Source organism: Schistocerca piceifrons, chromosome 1 (assembly GCF_021461385.2).
Source record: "Schistocerca piceifrons isolate TAMUIC-IGC-003096 chromosome 1, iqSchPice1.1, whole genome shotgun sequence".
Lineage (NCBI taxonomy): Eukaryota > Metazoa > Arthropoda > Insecta > Orthoptera > Acrididae > Schistocerca > Schistocerca piceifrons.
This window is the reverse complement of record NC_060138.1, coordinates 1,141,613,372-1,141,630,504: the sequence shown is the minus strand read 5'-3', so window position 1 is coordinate 1,141,630,504 and position 17,133 is coordinate 1,141,613,372. Positions and strand designations below refer to the sequence as shown.

The 17,133-nt window shown below is 39.8% G+C and overlaps 1 protein-coding gene across 1 annotated transcript in view; it reads right to left on the bottom strand.

The window, feature by feature from the left end:
* The window catches only part of LOC124778484 (mite allergen Der f 3-like), a 51,802-nt gene extending 36,246 nt beyond the window's left edge, over nucleotides 1-15,556 (bottom strand). The window contains exons 1-2 of the mRNA XM_047253647.1: nucleotides 15,416-15,556; nucleotides 11,964-12,052 (exon numbers count right to left, since the gene is read on the bottom strand). Of these exons, the coding sequence (XP_047109603.1) occupies nucleotides 11,964-12,052; nucleotides 15,416-15,556 (230 nt within the window). The remainder of the gene's footprint in view (nucleotides 1-11,963; nucleotides 12,053-15,415) is intronic.
* Between the last annotated feature and the right edge of the window lie 1,577 nt (nucleotides 15,557-17,133).

Genomic DNA, 17,133 nt, shown 5'->3' with positions numbered 1-17,133 from the left:
AGTCAGATTGCGTTGCGCTAAAAATATTGTATGTCAGTTTAAGCACAGTCATGTATAAATTGTTCAAAGGGGACGTTTCATATGGCGACCCTGCCAGGATACCTCACTGGAATCTTCTGATTTTTTCTTGTAGTTTGTGTAATTAGTGTAGCTATTGTTTATTGCTAGCGCATAATCATACAGAGAATTTCCTTTGTAGTTGTAGTTTTTCATTGTTGTACAGTAAAACAGTTGTGGCATGCATGTAGATTTGCACCAAGTATTTCGCAGCTGCAATTAACTAGATATTATTTTCAGTGCTATGTTAATGTGTTCTCTTATTTTTGCTCTTCAAATTGTGCTTTTCTGTGTTATCGTGTGAAATATTGTGACAATAATGGCGTGTGAAAAACGTAACACTAGGCTCCAAAGTAAACTGAGAAATAATAGTGACGACGAGTGTAGCTTACCAGCACCGCTGTGTAATGAATTAACAGGCATTCAAAGTAGTAATTTGGTAACTGTGCATAGGGAAATGGAGCGGGCGTCAAATAATGGTGTAGACAGTGAAACAGGTAGTGAACAGGGAAGCATTATCGATCGATCGGTCGGCAACAGCTCGCCTCAGGAATCAGGAATGACAGAACACAATATTGCAAATACTGTAGACTCAGGTTTTGGGTTCTCACCGTTTTCTCAAATGAGTCAAGAAACATTTTCTGCTTGTCAAAATGTGAATGTTGCCGGTGCAACTTCACTGCCGAAAAGCACTGAGGAACATGTTTCAGACACCAGTGCATTGTTATTACAGTTAATGCAACAAATGGGACAAAGGCTACAAAAATTAGACACAATGGAACAAAATCTTCAAAAGTTAGACACAATGGAACAAAATCAGAGACAAACACAGCAAAAGGTAGACACAATGGAACAAAATCTTTAAAAGTTAGACACGATGGAACAGAATCAGAAACAAACACAGCATAAGCTACAAAAGTTAAACACAGTGGAACAAAATCTTAAAAAGTTAGACACAGTGGAACAAAATCTTAAAAAATTAGACGCAATGGAACAAAATCTTCACACCACGCTTGAACAAACACGTGAAGATTTGACTACTGAGTTACATAAAATCGAATCGAAATGTCAAAAAGTCTGTAACGACCTAAAAACACAAATTTGTGAGCATTTACAACCTATTTCTTCGCAGCATGAAAATGCATTACAGTATCATGAAGCAGCCATAAAAGAACTGCAAATTATTGTTCATGAAAATCATGAGACCTTGCAAGCTAAATTGACTCAGTTGCATCTACAGATTCGGTTACACAACTTGCAAAAACTCAGGAAAACTTAAAGGACACAGTAGAAAGACACATGGAGGAAATTAGTACATTATCAGAGAAAGTAGTTGAACTTTCGGATCAGGTCACTAACTTATCTACAAAGGTAGATGATGATCTGAATGACACAAGATGTGTAGCCTTCACTGACACAGAAGAGTATGAACAAATTAGGAAATTCAAACAAAATCAGAATCAAATTAATACGCAACACCAAAGAGAAATCCGGGAAGTACAAGATCAGCTGACACAGGTAATACAAGAATTACGTATTTCAGGGGACACTCGCGCCCCAATACAGGAAGAGGGACATAGAAATACGGAACAGCCACAAAATAATAGCACAGCGCATTTCGGAAATTATGAAAGAAATTGGCAAGGTGCACCGAATTTTGAAATGGAACCGCCGAAACGACGTAACAATTACCGATATGCGACTCGCCGACATGATGACTTTGACTATAAGCTGTTCATTACTACACGTAAATTCTGGCAACGACATTCATCCACAAACGTGGCTCCATCAATTCTCTCATTGTTTTCCTCCCAACTGGTCATTAGAGCACAGATTAGAATTTATGTGTGGCTACTTAGAGAATGAACCAGCTGTAAGAATGCGATCGGTCATTCACGATTGCCACAGTGAAGGAGAATTTTACCATGCCTTCCTCTCAGCATATTGGTCTCAAGCCACACAAGACCGAGTAAAACATGGCATCATAACGATGAAACATTTCGAACAATCTGAATTTTCCAGTCTTGTGAAATATTTTGAAGACATGTTGCACAAGAATCAGTACCTGTCAAACCCATACAGCCCCTCAGAACTCATCCGCATTTGCTTAATCAAATTACCTGAACATTTACAGCATATTATTTTAGCAGGACGTTGCAAAGAAGACATTGAGGCTTTTCAGGGACTGTTACAAGAACTGGAAATTGACACTGACAATCGGGGAACGCGGAAACGGTAGCACAACAATTACAGGTCACATCTGTCACAATTCCGCAATGAAAGAAATAATAACTGGACACGACAAGGCTATTCTCACAACACATATCGTGACCAAAACACACACCACCCGTATGACAACCGTTGGCAGAGTAGTAATAATTACAGGGAAAGATCACCTCTCCGCAGTAGTGACTATCACAGAGACAATCAGAGAAACAGACAATTTGGGAACCAAAATAATTATTATCAAGGGAGACAGAATAACTTTAGACGCAACGGTCCAGCGCGCAGTTACGATTCAGGGAGAAATTCTCCACCACTTAACCGACAAGAAAGAAACTACAGGAACTACCGACATGACGACAGACGATGTGATCGTAACGACAGACCTGAATTGCATCAGAACTGGCGGGATTTAAACAGGGCAGGGCCCTCTCGTCACGGTGAATTTGTAGAAGTTAGGTCTCCAAATCCCAATAACGACGTGCGCCAACAAAGGAACAGACAATGACTCGCACCACAGACAGCCGCGTGCGCCGGCTGGCTCAGAGAAAAATAACATAGACGCTAACCTTGAGAAAAATTTTAGCATTCCTTACCGACGTATAAAACATGACAATTGCTTTTCAGTTGAAAGTCTGCGTACTAGGAAGAGTAAAGGGTTACACCACATTTCACATGTAAAACCGTTTATTGAAAGATAATCTGCTTTTTAACTTAGTCTTTGCCATAAAATTTTTCGCTTCACATTTCTAGTATGCTTTGTCAGACTTAGAATCTGTTACCATGCAACAATGTTTGAAGTTAAATATCCAGTCAAGAACCAAGAGAACTTATTTAAACAGAAATTACGAATGCATTGTTATTGCGAACAGACGACACAGTGTTATTGTGTGTGTACATTCTTGCTTGTTAGTTGCACGATTACGTAACGACTATAAGGCTCACATACTTAGAACATTTACCAGTACTGCTAATGAGATTTTAATGCAACGTTTTGGTTTACCTGAAAATACATTCTGGATTTAAAGTACTTTCTGTGAGATACCAGGTGACACAGTGGTTAGTTTATGTGACAGCTACACGATTTTATCACGACGCTACTAATGAGTGACAATTTACAATGTTGCTTTTGCGGTGTTTCTGTTTTATATCTGCACAGTTTTTCTGAATTATTCTGGAAAGTAAAACATGTTTTAGTAGTAACTTTTGTGGTATAGCTACAATGAGACAGCCTTTTCCGTAGCACAACAATACGTTACAGCACAGTACTTTCTTCATCACGGCAATAAGCGTAATAACTAAGATATCTATACGCAAAGCATTTCACTTTTGTTTATCATGAGGTAAGTACATTGGCTTCTGCAGAACTTGGCTTTCGGAGGACAATAACTACGACACTTCCACATAGATTATCATACAGCAAGACGCACATTTAGCGCTACAGGACATGTATTTGAGTGATTAATTTTGTACTTAAATCATTTATTTTTAAAGATATTTGAAGTACAATAATACAAAGGTGTTCCGTAATACATTTCATTCCATTGTTGTAATCTGTAACACCTGAGGGTATAATTACATTAATCCTCAGTGGGGTACACGCCTACTTTGTGTACCATGTGTTTGGCAAGCACAAGGAGCCCTAGCTAATATGATATTTGCTTATACAACTTTACACATTGGTACCACATTTTTCTAACACTCAAATTACACAGCTATCTGATCATTTAACTGAGAGATAAACATTTTTTTACTACATCAGTGACAGATGTTTACGTAATTACACAGTTGGATAACTTCACACTTATGAAATTGTATTTTGTCTGTACTTTGTGAACTGTTCATATTTTTTCGGACCCATTGTAATATTATGAGAGCTTTGAATGATGTATTTGGTATGGGATAATGATTTTTAAAGTACGTTTGAAGTAGATGACACTTTTGACATGAGCAGAGAATTTTTTTTAGGTTTTGAAATTACTGAAGGAAGCTACGACGATTTTGAGATTTGGCTAAGGTTTCATGATGTTATGATGACGATGTGTATTACGCTGTTGCGGTTTGTTTATGATCAATAAGCTGATGCTATATGAGGAATTTGATTATGCTACGTATTTATTATGACGAAATATTGAAGAAGTGTCGACGAATATGTATATGTGTAATAAGGTAAGGAATAATGAGTAGTGGTTAGGGACTCTGGTTTGTGAAAAAGGTTGTTGGAAACCAAGAATCGCACTTTAAGAGTTATGAAATGTATGTAAATGCGTGAATGTATTACAATGCCGCCGAAAATTTTTTGGACACTGTTATATCAATAGGATTTTGTTTCTACAGATTTGTAACGCAAATTCTTGACCTGTGAAATATTTTTATATGAGACTATCACTGTGGCAGAAACTGCCATCGTAAATATTTCAGCAAGAAAGGTAAGTGACCTTGGTGTAATGCGTTTTGGGCGCCCAGCTGAGAGGTAGACGTCTGACAAAAGAAAGCCATTAGGTGCAAAAAAAAAGAGGCCATTATCCTCGCTATTGACATTCCATTGTAGAAAGCATCGCAAATACGACACCCTCGAACTTGAAAACATATGATTACACTGTGGAGTTCTTAATTTATGATATTTACTGAAATGAAATGATGAGAAACATTTTATGTCTATTGTCTTGTTAGTTGAAAGATTGTTTACTGCATTATGAAATGCCATATGGCTAGTGAATGACGTTTGATGCCTTGCTTTGCCTATTTTTTTTTAATATCTAGTTTCTAGCTGCACTGCAGCATTGGTTAAAATAAAATTTAATATATGTACTAATATAGTTATTTTATGCCTACAGATCCAGTCAATAAGAAATTAATGATCTACTTCCAAGAAAACGAGGGCACATAAATAGACATTTCCCTTCACAGGAATTGCATAAATAATTTCTTTACGATTTGGTAACTTATCTGCTAGTGTAAGTTCTCGTGATGCATCACTCTAGTGTTAAGATGTGACATAGGTATTAGACATGGCCATTTTAGTGTACTATTTTTTCTGCTTGAGCTTTGTCATGTTTAGGTATAAGTTATTTCATTTTCTGCTATTGCCTGCCAGGCATAGTGCTACTAAATATCACTATACATTACTCTGTTAAGCCAGTTTTACTACTGATTTATTTTTCTTGTTTGCTGCTCATTGCCTTATATTAGTTCTAATATTGCTGCTTGCTTTGACAATTTCCATTTTTTTTTTCATTGCTATTTGTATTAATTGTTTTGTGCTGCTGCATTGCCTCGTCCCTTAGTTTAGCATCTGAGCTCAGTAGATTTAAGTTAGCTTAAGAGGGGGTAGACTATATAAGAAACTAACTATGATGAATTGGAAGAAATGCATTTAGAAGCTATAAGAAAATGGTTTGGCAAAAAAAAGTATTTTGAAAGAGGTTATGAACCAAAAAAGTAGGGTTTAGGGACAACAGGTTTAGGTAGGATTTTCTTGGAAATAAATGATGAGGTAAGATAATGGAAAATAAATAATGAGGTAAGAAATGTGTGAACATATAAATACAGAAAGCATGCTTGGGTAGAATTTTTTTGGTGGAAACAAATATTGAAATAAGATGAAAGATATGTGGAATGAAGTTCTGGGTTGGACTGCAGTACCAAATGTTACACTGAAAACAAACCCTGTCCTTTCCGTTTGTGTTATCCCACTATATGTTTGTGTACCCTTGTGTATTTGTTTTTTCCCTGTCTCTGTGTACTGTTTCATAGAAATTTTTTTTCTTCTAATACTAAGCTACATTCACTATGATGAGGAATATTGTTATCCTCAAACATAATTTGCATTAATAATATGTTACTTAGTTCGTAAAGATGTTTAGACATTATTTATTCCATTTTGTCTTAATGTTCATGTGTGAAGTTGATGTTTCAAAAATTATTCTGATCTTTTATGTATATAGTATGTACTCATGTCATAATTCCTGTAACACTGAGGTATATATTATTTCGATTCTTTTGTAAAGCCTGTGTTACTACAAATGTTATCTGTATTGTTATGTTCTTTAATGATGTATTTTGTACCTTTGTTATTGTATTCTCATGTTATAAAATTGTAATTGACACCAGTTCATCATATTATTACCTTGTAAGTTACATTTCACTGCACACGTTTCTGTTGGTCATAGTATATGGACAATATGTGAGAAGTAGGGACTGTTAGTGTTTACACGTGTGTTAATAATTCAGCAAGGGACTGGATAACAGCATTGCTGGTTCTAAGGACAATTCCAAAAACTTTGTGAATGCACAAGTGGTGGTTATGGACTTGCTATATTATCCGCAAGACTCTTCAATAGTGATTGTGCACCTCCACAGTCACAACAGATGGCTGCTGGCCATCTCTACAAGGACTACAGTGGGTCTGCACCTCTGATGGCCCACCAATACTGTAATCTCTACCAAGACTATAGTGGGTCTGCTCTGTGATGACCTACCTACCAATATTCTTCAAAACTTCGAATGACTCTGCTGTAGGTTTGCTCTGTTGTGACCCATTACTTGTCTGGATGTCGAGAGTCAGCACTGTCTTTCCGTTGGAAGGACAACGCTACTTCTTCAAGACTGCATGGAAATCCACTACTTCTGTGTGCATTCTCTTTTACTGTTCAGACTTTGAAAAAAAAGAAAAACACTGTAATTTTACTGTGATGAATCAGGACTGTCTTTATAGACTGTGAGAAAATTTTAGCTTTTGACCAACATTGTATCAATAAGTGTGTGCATTTGATATCTTTGTTATTGCAGTTATGAAAAATTTTATCAAATCATTATTGGCCACTGCCCAAAACAATTTGTAAAATTTTTTGTGGGGAGCTTGGGGGCTATGTAAGTAAGCTGTTTAGGTTTTTTTATTTAGCTGGCAGTAGCGGCGCTCGCTGTATTGCAGTAGTTCGAGTAACCAAGATTTTTGTGAGGTAAGCGATTTGTGAAACGCATAGGTTAATGTTAGTCAGGGCCATTCTTTTGTAGGGATTTCTGAAAGTCAGATTGCGTTGCGCTAAAAATATTGTATGTCAGTTTAAGCACAGTCATTTATAAATTGTTCAAAGGGGACGTTTCAATTGTAGTACACATTTCTAACAAATAATACAAAAAAAAGTGACTACAGTACTACTCTTACTTGATCTCTGAACAAATTCTCCAATCTACTTCCGAACACTGTGTCTTACGCTTTGCCGGCCGGTGTGGCCGAGCGGTTCTAGGCGCTTCAGTGTGGAACCGCGCGACCGCTACGGTCGCAGGTTCGAATCCTGCCTCGGGCATGGATGTGTGTGATGTTCTTAGGTTAGTTTGGTTTAATTAGTTCTAAGTTCTAGGGGACTGATGACTTCAGATGTTAAGTCCCATAGTGCTCAGAGCCATTTGAACCATTCTTACGTTTTGATCTTAATACTCATCACTGGCTACGTCAAAAGTACACGGAAACGCGAATACAATTTCCACTAGTTTTTCGTCTTCTCTAACTATAAACGACACTCTTGCGGCAGTCATTGTCAGTGAGTAGCTCGGTATTGACGGTATGTACTGTGAGCTGCCGCGCGGGGTAGCCGCGCTGTCAGAGGCGCCTTGTCATGGTCCGCGCGGCTACCCCCGTCGGGGATTCGAGTTCTCCCTCCGGGGCATGGGTGTGTTTGTCGTCCTTAGCGTAAGTTAGTTTAAGTTAGTAGTGTGTAAGCTTAGGGGTCGATGAGCTCAGCAGTTTGGTCCCATACGACCTTACCACAAATTTCCAAATTTTAATGTGAGCTGAGGCTGCGGCTCGATTTCTCCCCGAGCGGTGTAGCCTCACAGCTCATGCGGTCCATCTGTCGCCCCAGACACTCCTAAAGCCGTCGGCACACGGACCGCGCTTTTGAACGTCAACGTTGAGCGTGTCGAGTTCAACGAGCTGCTGAACGCTCAGGTACGGTGCGACTTGTGCATACGGTACGTGGGCCCCAACGTGGTATACGCGATCACAACGCCCTCCAGCGGCAGTTGTCGGTGGTGTCTGGTTTGTAAATCACACTGTTTACGAAATGGAAGGACATGAAATTCCTATATTAGCTCCATTAAAACGTACATTTCCTCCCTTGTCCATATCAGGTTGTTCTGTATGTAGTACACACAGATAAAAACTTCAATATATGTGCACATGTAATAAGGCAAAAATGAAAGTACCATGCCCAGTCAATAAGGAGATCGGCTTACAGAAGTTCCATTATTTGCTGATGGGCCGCCTTCAGCTGATTTACAATACCTCTTAAATTAATGTTGTTGTCTTGTCCTTTTGCATGAAATGTTTTAAGATAGGGCCTTCTGCCTTTTGATTGTAACTCTCCCTGTTGCTTAATATGCGACCTCCAGCCAAGTTCCATTTAAATTAAATTGCTAAGGCCTTCAGCCTGTTTAGACTGAAGATTTAGAAAATATTTTTGGTTGAAACCTCCAGAAGAACCTTGTAATTCAATTTCATGCTTAAGCCTTGTGTCTTGGATTTTGAGTGTGGCCTACAGCCAATATAAAGTTGATAAATGGAGGTCGATTAAAGTATTAAGTGTTTTGCATTCTTGTTGTAATACTGTGTGTTGATAAATAAAGTTTGTATGTTGAATTCCCCCCCCCCCTTCCCAATGAACCATGGACCTTGCCGTTGGTGGGGAGGCTTTCGTGCCTCAGCGATACAGATAGCCGTACCGTAGGTGCAACCACAACGGAGGGGTATCTGTTGAGAGGCCAGACAAACTTGTGGTTCCTGAAGAGGGGAAGCAGCCTTTTCAGTAGTTGCAGGGGCAACAGTCTGGATGATTGACTGATCTGGCCTTCTAGCACTAACCAAAACGGCCTTGCTGTGCTGGGACTGCGAACGACTGAAAGCAAGAGGAAACTACAGCCATGATTTTTCCCGAGGACATGTAGCTTTACTTTATGGTTAAATGATGATGGCCTCCTCTTGGGTAAAATATTCCGGAGGTAAAATAGTCCCCCATTCGGATCTCCAGCGCGGACTACTCAAGAAGGCATCGTTATCAGGAGAAAGAAAACTGGCGTTCTACGGATCGGAACGTGGAATGTCAGATCCTTTAATCGGGCAGGTAGGTTAGAAAACTTAAAAAAGGAAATGCATAGGTTAAAGTTAGATGTAGTGGGAATTAGTGAAGTCGGTGGCAGGAGGAACAATACTTCTGGTCAGGTGAATACAGGGTTATACCTTGGGTAACAGAAGAAATATTAAATTTAATTGATGAAAGGAGAAAATATAAAAATGCAGTAAATGAAGCAGGCAAAAAGGAATACAAACAACAAATGTAAGGATGGAGAGGCATATATCACTAGGGGTAAGATAGATACTGCCTACAGGAAAATTAAAGAGACCTTCGGAGAAAAGAGAACCACTTGTATGAATATCAAGAGCTCAGATGGAAACCCAGTTGTAAGCAAAGAAGGGAAATCAGAAAGGTGGAAGGATTATATAGAGGGTCTATACAAGGGCGATGTACTTGAGGACAATATTATGGAAATGGAAGAGAATGTAGATGAAGATGAAATGGGAGATATGATACTGCGTGAAGAGTTTGACAGAGCACTGAAATACCTAAGTCGGAACAAGGCCCCGGGAATAGACAACATTTCACTAGAAATACTGATAGCCTTGGAAGAGCCAGTACTGACAAAACTCTACCATCTGGTGAGCAAGTTGTATGAGACAGGCGAAATACCCTCAGACTTCAAGAAGAATATAATACTTCCAATGCCAAAGAAAGCAGGTGTTGACAGACGTGAAAATTACAGAACTATCAGATTAATAAGTCACGGCTGCAAAATACTAACGCGAATTCTTTGCAGACGAATGGAAAAACTGGTAGAAGCCGACCTCAGGGAAGATCAGTTTGGAATCCGTAGAAATGTTGGAATACGTGAGGCAATACTGACCCTACGACTTATCTTAGAAGATAGATTTAGGAAACGCAAACCTACGATTCTAGCGTTTGTAGACTTAAAGAAAACTTTTGACTATGTTGACTAGAATACTCTCTTTCAAATTCTGAAGGTGGCAGGGGTAAAATGCATGGAGCGAAAGGCTATTTACAGTTTGTACAGAAACCAGAAGGCTGTTATAAGAGTCGAGGGGCATGAAAGGGAAGCAGTGGTTGGGAAGGGAGTGAGACAGGGTTGTAGCCCATCCCCGATGTTGTTCAATCTGTATATTGAGCAAGCAGTAAAGGAAACAAAAGAAAAATTTGGATTAGGAATTAAAATCCATGGAGAAGAAATAAGAACTTTGAGGTTCACCGATGACATTGTAATTCTGTCAGAGACAGCAAAGGACCTGGAAGAGCAATTGAACGGAATGGGCAGTATCTTGAGAGGAGGATATAAGATGAACATCAACAAAAGCAAAACAAGGATAATGGAATGTAGTCGAATTAAGTCGGGCGATGCTGAGGGAATTAGATTAGGAAATGAGACATATAAGTAGTAAAGTAGGTTTGCTATTTAGGGAGCAAAATAACTGATGATGGTCGAAGTAGAGAAGATATAAAATGTAGACTGACAAATTTAAAGCAAGCGTTTCTGAAGAAGAGAAATTGGTTAACATATAGTATAGATTTTAGTGTCAGGAAGTCGTTTCTGAAAGTATTTGTATGGAGTGTAGCCATGTATAGAAGTGAAGCATGGACGATAGTTTGGACAAGAAGAGAATAGAAGCTTTCGAAATGTGGCGCTACAGAAGAATGCTGAAGATTAGATGGGTAGATCACATAACTAATGTATTTCTTAAATTAATGTTTTTGTCTGGCCCTTTTGCATGAAATGTTTAAGATAAGGCCTTCTGCCTTTTAAATTGAAACTCTTTACTAGGCCTTAAGCCGTTGAACGTATTTGATTGATATGTGGCTTTCAGCAGAGTATTAATATCTCTTAAATTATGTTCTTGCCTTACCCTTAAGGCATAGGATTGTTATTTTTTTATAGGGGCCTTCAGCCGAATTTTGTATGGAAATTTTTAAGATATGGCCTTCTGCCTTTTAAAATTCAAACTCTTCTTTCCAGGGCTTAAGCCATTAAATTATTTGCTGATGTGCGGCCTTCAGCTGAGTTTTAATATCTCTTAAATTAATGTTGTTGTCTTGCCCTTTTGCATGAAATGTTGTAAGATAGGGCCTCCTGCTTTTTGATTGTAACTCTCCCTATTGCTTAATATGCAGCCTCCAGCCAAGTTCCATTTAAATTAAATTCCTAAGGCTTTCAGCCTGTTTAGACAGAAGATTTAGAAAATATTTTTGGGCGAAACCTCCAGAAGAACCTTATAATTCAATTTCTTGCTTAGGTCTTGTGTCCTGGATTTTGAGTGTGGTCTACAGCTGATCTAAAGTTAATCAAGGGTGGTCGATTAAAGTTTTAAGTGTTTTATATCCTTGTTGTAATACTGTGTGTTGATGAGTAAAGTTTGTATGTTGAGTGCAACTGACAGGAACTCATTTTGGCCCCTTTCCACAACCTAATCCGCTCTGTCCTGCTAGTGCAGGCGTTTCAAATAATAATGTTGAAAAAACAGAGAATGTGGTGCGAACAACGTCCTGCGTTTAATGGACGATACTCTCTGGGAATATGCCACTAATCGGTGTATTTTACATACTTGAGTAGCTACTCACACTTCGACGCAGTGGGCTGCTGTGACCACCCAGTTCTCGTTCAGGATGGAGGCGCCACACTGGTGATATCCTTTGGCCCGCAGCGACACCTGAAACACAAAGTATTACATCCTCCCAGCTGCTACAAACAGCAAAAAAGACATCGAACAAATAAAAAAGTCCCATAATCCAAATTTTCACTTCTTTCTCGCACTGAGCATGTTTCATGCGCAGGTAGTTTTGAAGGCTCAACATCTACAGTAAGCCACGTTACGGTATGTGGCGGAGGGTAATTCATGTGTAACCATCAGTTGGGCTCTTCCCGGTTCACTATCGAATGTCGCGTGGGAGGAACGACTGCCAATGAACTTCCGCGTGAGGACTTAACTGCCGAATTTACCTTTGCGTCCGTCGATTTCGTCTCGTTAACAACAATGTGTTGGGTTAAAGCTGGCAGGGAATTCTGAATTGAATCACAATATTATCTGATACTCGGTAAGCTCTTCTTTTGTTCACTATAGAACAGCACTGAACTGCAAAGAATGCTTTCCGGAAGCCAACAAACAAGGCGTCAACTTGGCTGCATATGACTACTGTACCATTGATTTCGTGGACGAACAACGGTGTGTTTCGCAGCATCTCTTCTTATGGAACACGTGTTGATTTTTGTATAGGAGATCTTTATTCTCCAAAAATGTCATAATACGGAAGTATAGCACATGTTTCATAATTCTGCTACAAAGTGGCATCAGCGATTTAGGACTATAATTATGTGCATCTGCCTGACAACGCTTCTCGCAAGTGGGAATGATTTTTTCAGATCTAGAATGAAATTTTCATTCTGCAACGGAGTGTGCGCTGATATGAAACTTCCTGGCAGATTAAAACTGTGTGTTGCACTGAGACTCGAGCTCAGGACCTTTGCCTTTCAGGGGCAAGTGCTCTACCGTCTGAGCTACCCAAGCACGACTCACGATCCGTCCTCAAAGCTTCAATTATGCAAGTACCTCGTCTCCCACCTTCCAAACTTCACAGAAGCTCTTCTGCGAACCTTGCAGAACTAGCACTCCTGGAAGATAGGATACTGCGGAGACATAGCTTAGCCACAGCCAGGGGGATGTTTCCAGACTGAGATTTTCACTCTGCAGCGGAGTGTGCGCTGATATGAAACTTCCTGGCACATTAAAACTGTATGCCGGAACGAGACTCGAACTTGGGATCTTTGCCCTTCGCGGGCAAGTGCTCTACCGTCTGAGGCAAAGGTCCCGAGTTCTAGTCTCGGTCTGGCACACAGTTTTAATGTGCCAGAAAGTTTTTGCAGATCTGTTGGCAAAATTTTATCTTATATTTCATTGAATGCTTCTTGCATTGCTCTCCTTGTGCTCATTTTGGCTTCGTTCAGCTTCTGTTTGTCAACTGAAACTATGGCAAATGAGCCTTTACGGGTCTTTCCTATGCATCACACGCTTGCTCAGCACATACTGGGAGAAGGCGGATTGTACAATTCTGTCGAATTTAATCTAGTTTTGCTCCACATCATCGTTCTCGCAGCTGAATATCTCGAAATGGTTCAAATGGCTCTAAGCACTATGGGACTTAACATCTGAGGTCATCTGTCCCCTAGACTTAGAACTATTTACACCTAAATAACCTAAGGATATCACACATATCCATATCCGAGGCAAAATTCGAACCTGTGACCGTAGCCGCAGCGCAGTTCGGGACTGAAGTGCCTAGAACCGCTCGGCTACAGCGGCCGGCTGAATATCTCATGTATGACGCCCAAATACTGTGCAATTATGCCGGCCGGTGTGGCCGAGCAGTTCTAGGCGCTTCAGTCTGAAACCGCGTGACCGCTACGGTCGCAGGTTCGAATCCTGCCTCGGGCATGGATGTGTGTGATGTCCTTAGGTTAGTTAGGTTTAAGTAGTTCTAAGGTCTAGGGGACTGATGACCTAAGATGTTAAGTCCCATAGTGGTCAGAGCCATTTTTTTGGTGCAATTATTGCTCTTGCTAAGTTACGTTTTTCCAACTTTCTTATCTTTATAACGCCTGTAGTCATTGATACAATCACTGCCTTCCAATCTCTAATGCCCTCCCCCACGTTAACCGATTCGAAAACTTGTATTCGCGAACTAGTTCTCTAGCTGCTCGAAGCAATTTTCGATGAAGTACTCAGAACACTCTCACAAAAATCCCTGTCTCTGGTATTATATATAATCGCAGAACACTCCATTCTATACCTGCCAAATTGTCTCCCAAGCGCTCTGCCACTGTAGCTCCTGAGATAGGTCTTCCACCAACCTGTTATGCAGAATAAGGCGTGTTTCTGTGTGGTTTGTGTCACTGTGGTGCGCCCCTGTTACTTGTTGCTTAAATGTGTGCTAATTATGGAAAGGAAATACGGGGGAGACTTAAACCCGGTGCCAGTTTATAACCTACACCTCTCGAATAATACTAACGGCGTTCCTGTGCTTAACATATCCATCCGATGGACGGTTCGTCGTCAATACTTCCACATGTCCTAGTTCCATCAGATTCTGACATACGCTGGACAGCGTAAGAGTGCATTATTTGACACAGTTTCTTAATTCGTTCCACTTCCTTTCCGTGCTTCTTCTCTTCTTAACTGTTCCCATGAGATACACAGCTACTAGACCTACGTTAAGAAAAAACCTCTGAAGATAACAGAAGCTCTCTCTATGTTGCTTTATGTGAGGAAGCTCTAAAGCAGGGAAAAATATCTGCTCACTTGAATTCTCGCTCACCAGCGTTCTACTGTTTTGGACATCAGACTTTACTAGTGGTTTCTGGTTATTTTACTACAAACATTCGGTTGCAATCTACAGAGCGTACCAACATTGCCACCAATATTGAAGTTCCAAAGAGTTTTGCTGTACGGGATGTATACCTACAGGTAGCTGAGAAATTTTCTTTCTCCTTTCTGAGTAACAGAGAGATTCCCCCCAAAAAAATGGCTCTGAGCACTATGGGACTCAACATCTATGGTCATAAGTCCCCTAGAACTTAGAACTACTTAAACCTAACTAACCTAAGGACAGCACACAACACCCAGCCATCACGAGGCAGAGAAAATCCCTGACCCCGCCGGGAATCGAACCCGGGAACCCGGGCGTGGGGAGCGAGAACGCTACTGCACGACCACGAGCTGCGAGATTCCCCAATGGGTGGGAGTGCTACTGGCGATGTTTATGAATAACTTTTCTGTTACCAGTCACGATTTTCGTGATAACAGAAAAGTTATTTATAGACAAACCAAGTGTTTTCGCAGTCGCAGGCTTTCAAAGAAATCATTTATGATGGACAAAAACAGATTGTTACTGGGAAGTTGAACTGTAGAAAAGTAACTAGCAAGAAGCAACCCAATCTGCGCCCTATGAATTTCCTCTTTTTAGCGGTTATAAGTTACACAGTCAGGCATTTGGCCAGCTTCTTTGGTATCAATACTCACCTGATGAGGGAACTCCCCAGGTGCGGCTTCGACGCCGTTGACTATGCGACCATGTAGTACCGACACACTCCGCTGCACTGAGCCACCTGCAACGGAACTTACATTTGCCATGTGTTCTTCATGCAATGAAGGTACGGACATTGTTGACAATAACAGGTCCACGAATGCGTATTTACTCTGTATTACATGAATTTCCATTTGTGCTCTGTTAATATGTCATGTTAGTGTAACTGCTTTTTAAAAACCGTATCCGAAAAACTTTTGTCAGTGCTGCACTCTGTACGATATCTAATATAACTTCGACCATGTATTCCTCCAAATCACTGAAGTGGTATGTCTGAATGTCTTTGGCATAAAAGATATATACGAACCTTACTCATTCTTTAACTGCATCACTGGAACCTGTCTCTCACAAGCCCGATGACACTAGCATTTTATTGTATCTGGTAACACTCGCTGTTATTTATGACATTATAAACGTTATTCTTATTTTATTGCTTTGACTATAGTGGTTTATAAACAGTACTGCAATCGATTATTTTTATGACTGTTATGTGCTATGCCGCCCATCGCTACTTTTACAGTCCGGCCGTACTTCGTCTTGTATTTCTTTTAACCCGTCACAGTGTGTGGTTTTTTTGTGTACAGTTATTAGCTTTTTATCCCAATTTTACAGTTTTTGCAATCAACACGATCAAACGCCTTAGTTAAAACAGAAAGTTGCACTGTAGAAAAACCTTTCGAGAGTGGAACGGTGAAGACACAGCTTGAAGGTGGTTCATTGAACAGTCTCCCAGGCACTTTATTGTGAATAGCAGAGTAATCACGTAGACGTAGATGTTTAATTTTACCAGTACCTCACAGAGAAAAGAGACTATAGCGTTTTAATTGTTAAACTACTTCTAAAGCCGAACTGTACATTTGATAGCAAATTATGTGGTATAAAATGATCAATTACCCTTACATACACAGCCTTTTCAATAACTTTAGCAAACACTGATGGCACAGAAATAGCTCTAAAACTGTCTGCATTATCTCTTTCTTCCTTTTTATAAAGCGACTTTACTATAGAGTACTTTAATCGTTGAGGAAACTGACTGTTCTTAAAGGAAAAATTACAAATACGGTTAAATACAGGGCTAACATGTGCAGCACGGTACTATAATATTCTGCTAGGCACTCCATCATATCCGTGAGAGCCGTCAGTCTTCAATGATTTAATTACTGACTCAATCTCCCCATTCTCAGTATCACAGAAGAGTATTTCAGACATCAACCTCAAAAGGCATTTTCTAAGAGAGTTATACGATTCCCCGTAGAAACTAAGTTTTTATATCATTCACCGGCAATGCTCAGAAAATGATTGTTAAATACTGTACATATATCTGACTTACCAATAACAGATATATTTCTGTTACAAACTGACTTCATATCGTCGACCTCGTGCTGCTGACCAGACGCTTCCTTCACAGCGGATCACATGGTTTTAATTTTATCCTGTGAATTAGCTATTCTATTTGCGTACCACATACTCTTTGCCTTCCTAATAACATTTTTTTTCACTTTAAAATACTGTTCGTAATGGGCTACTGAAGCTTGATTGTGACTTTCTACCAAATTTGATATAATTCCTGCATTGTTCTACATGATATCCTTGTCCTACTAGTCAGACACCCACACTGGTTTTCATTACAAGTACCCCGTTTAGAATTTTCTAA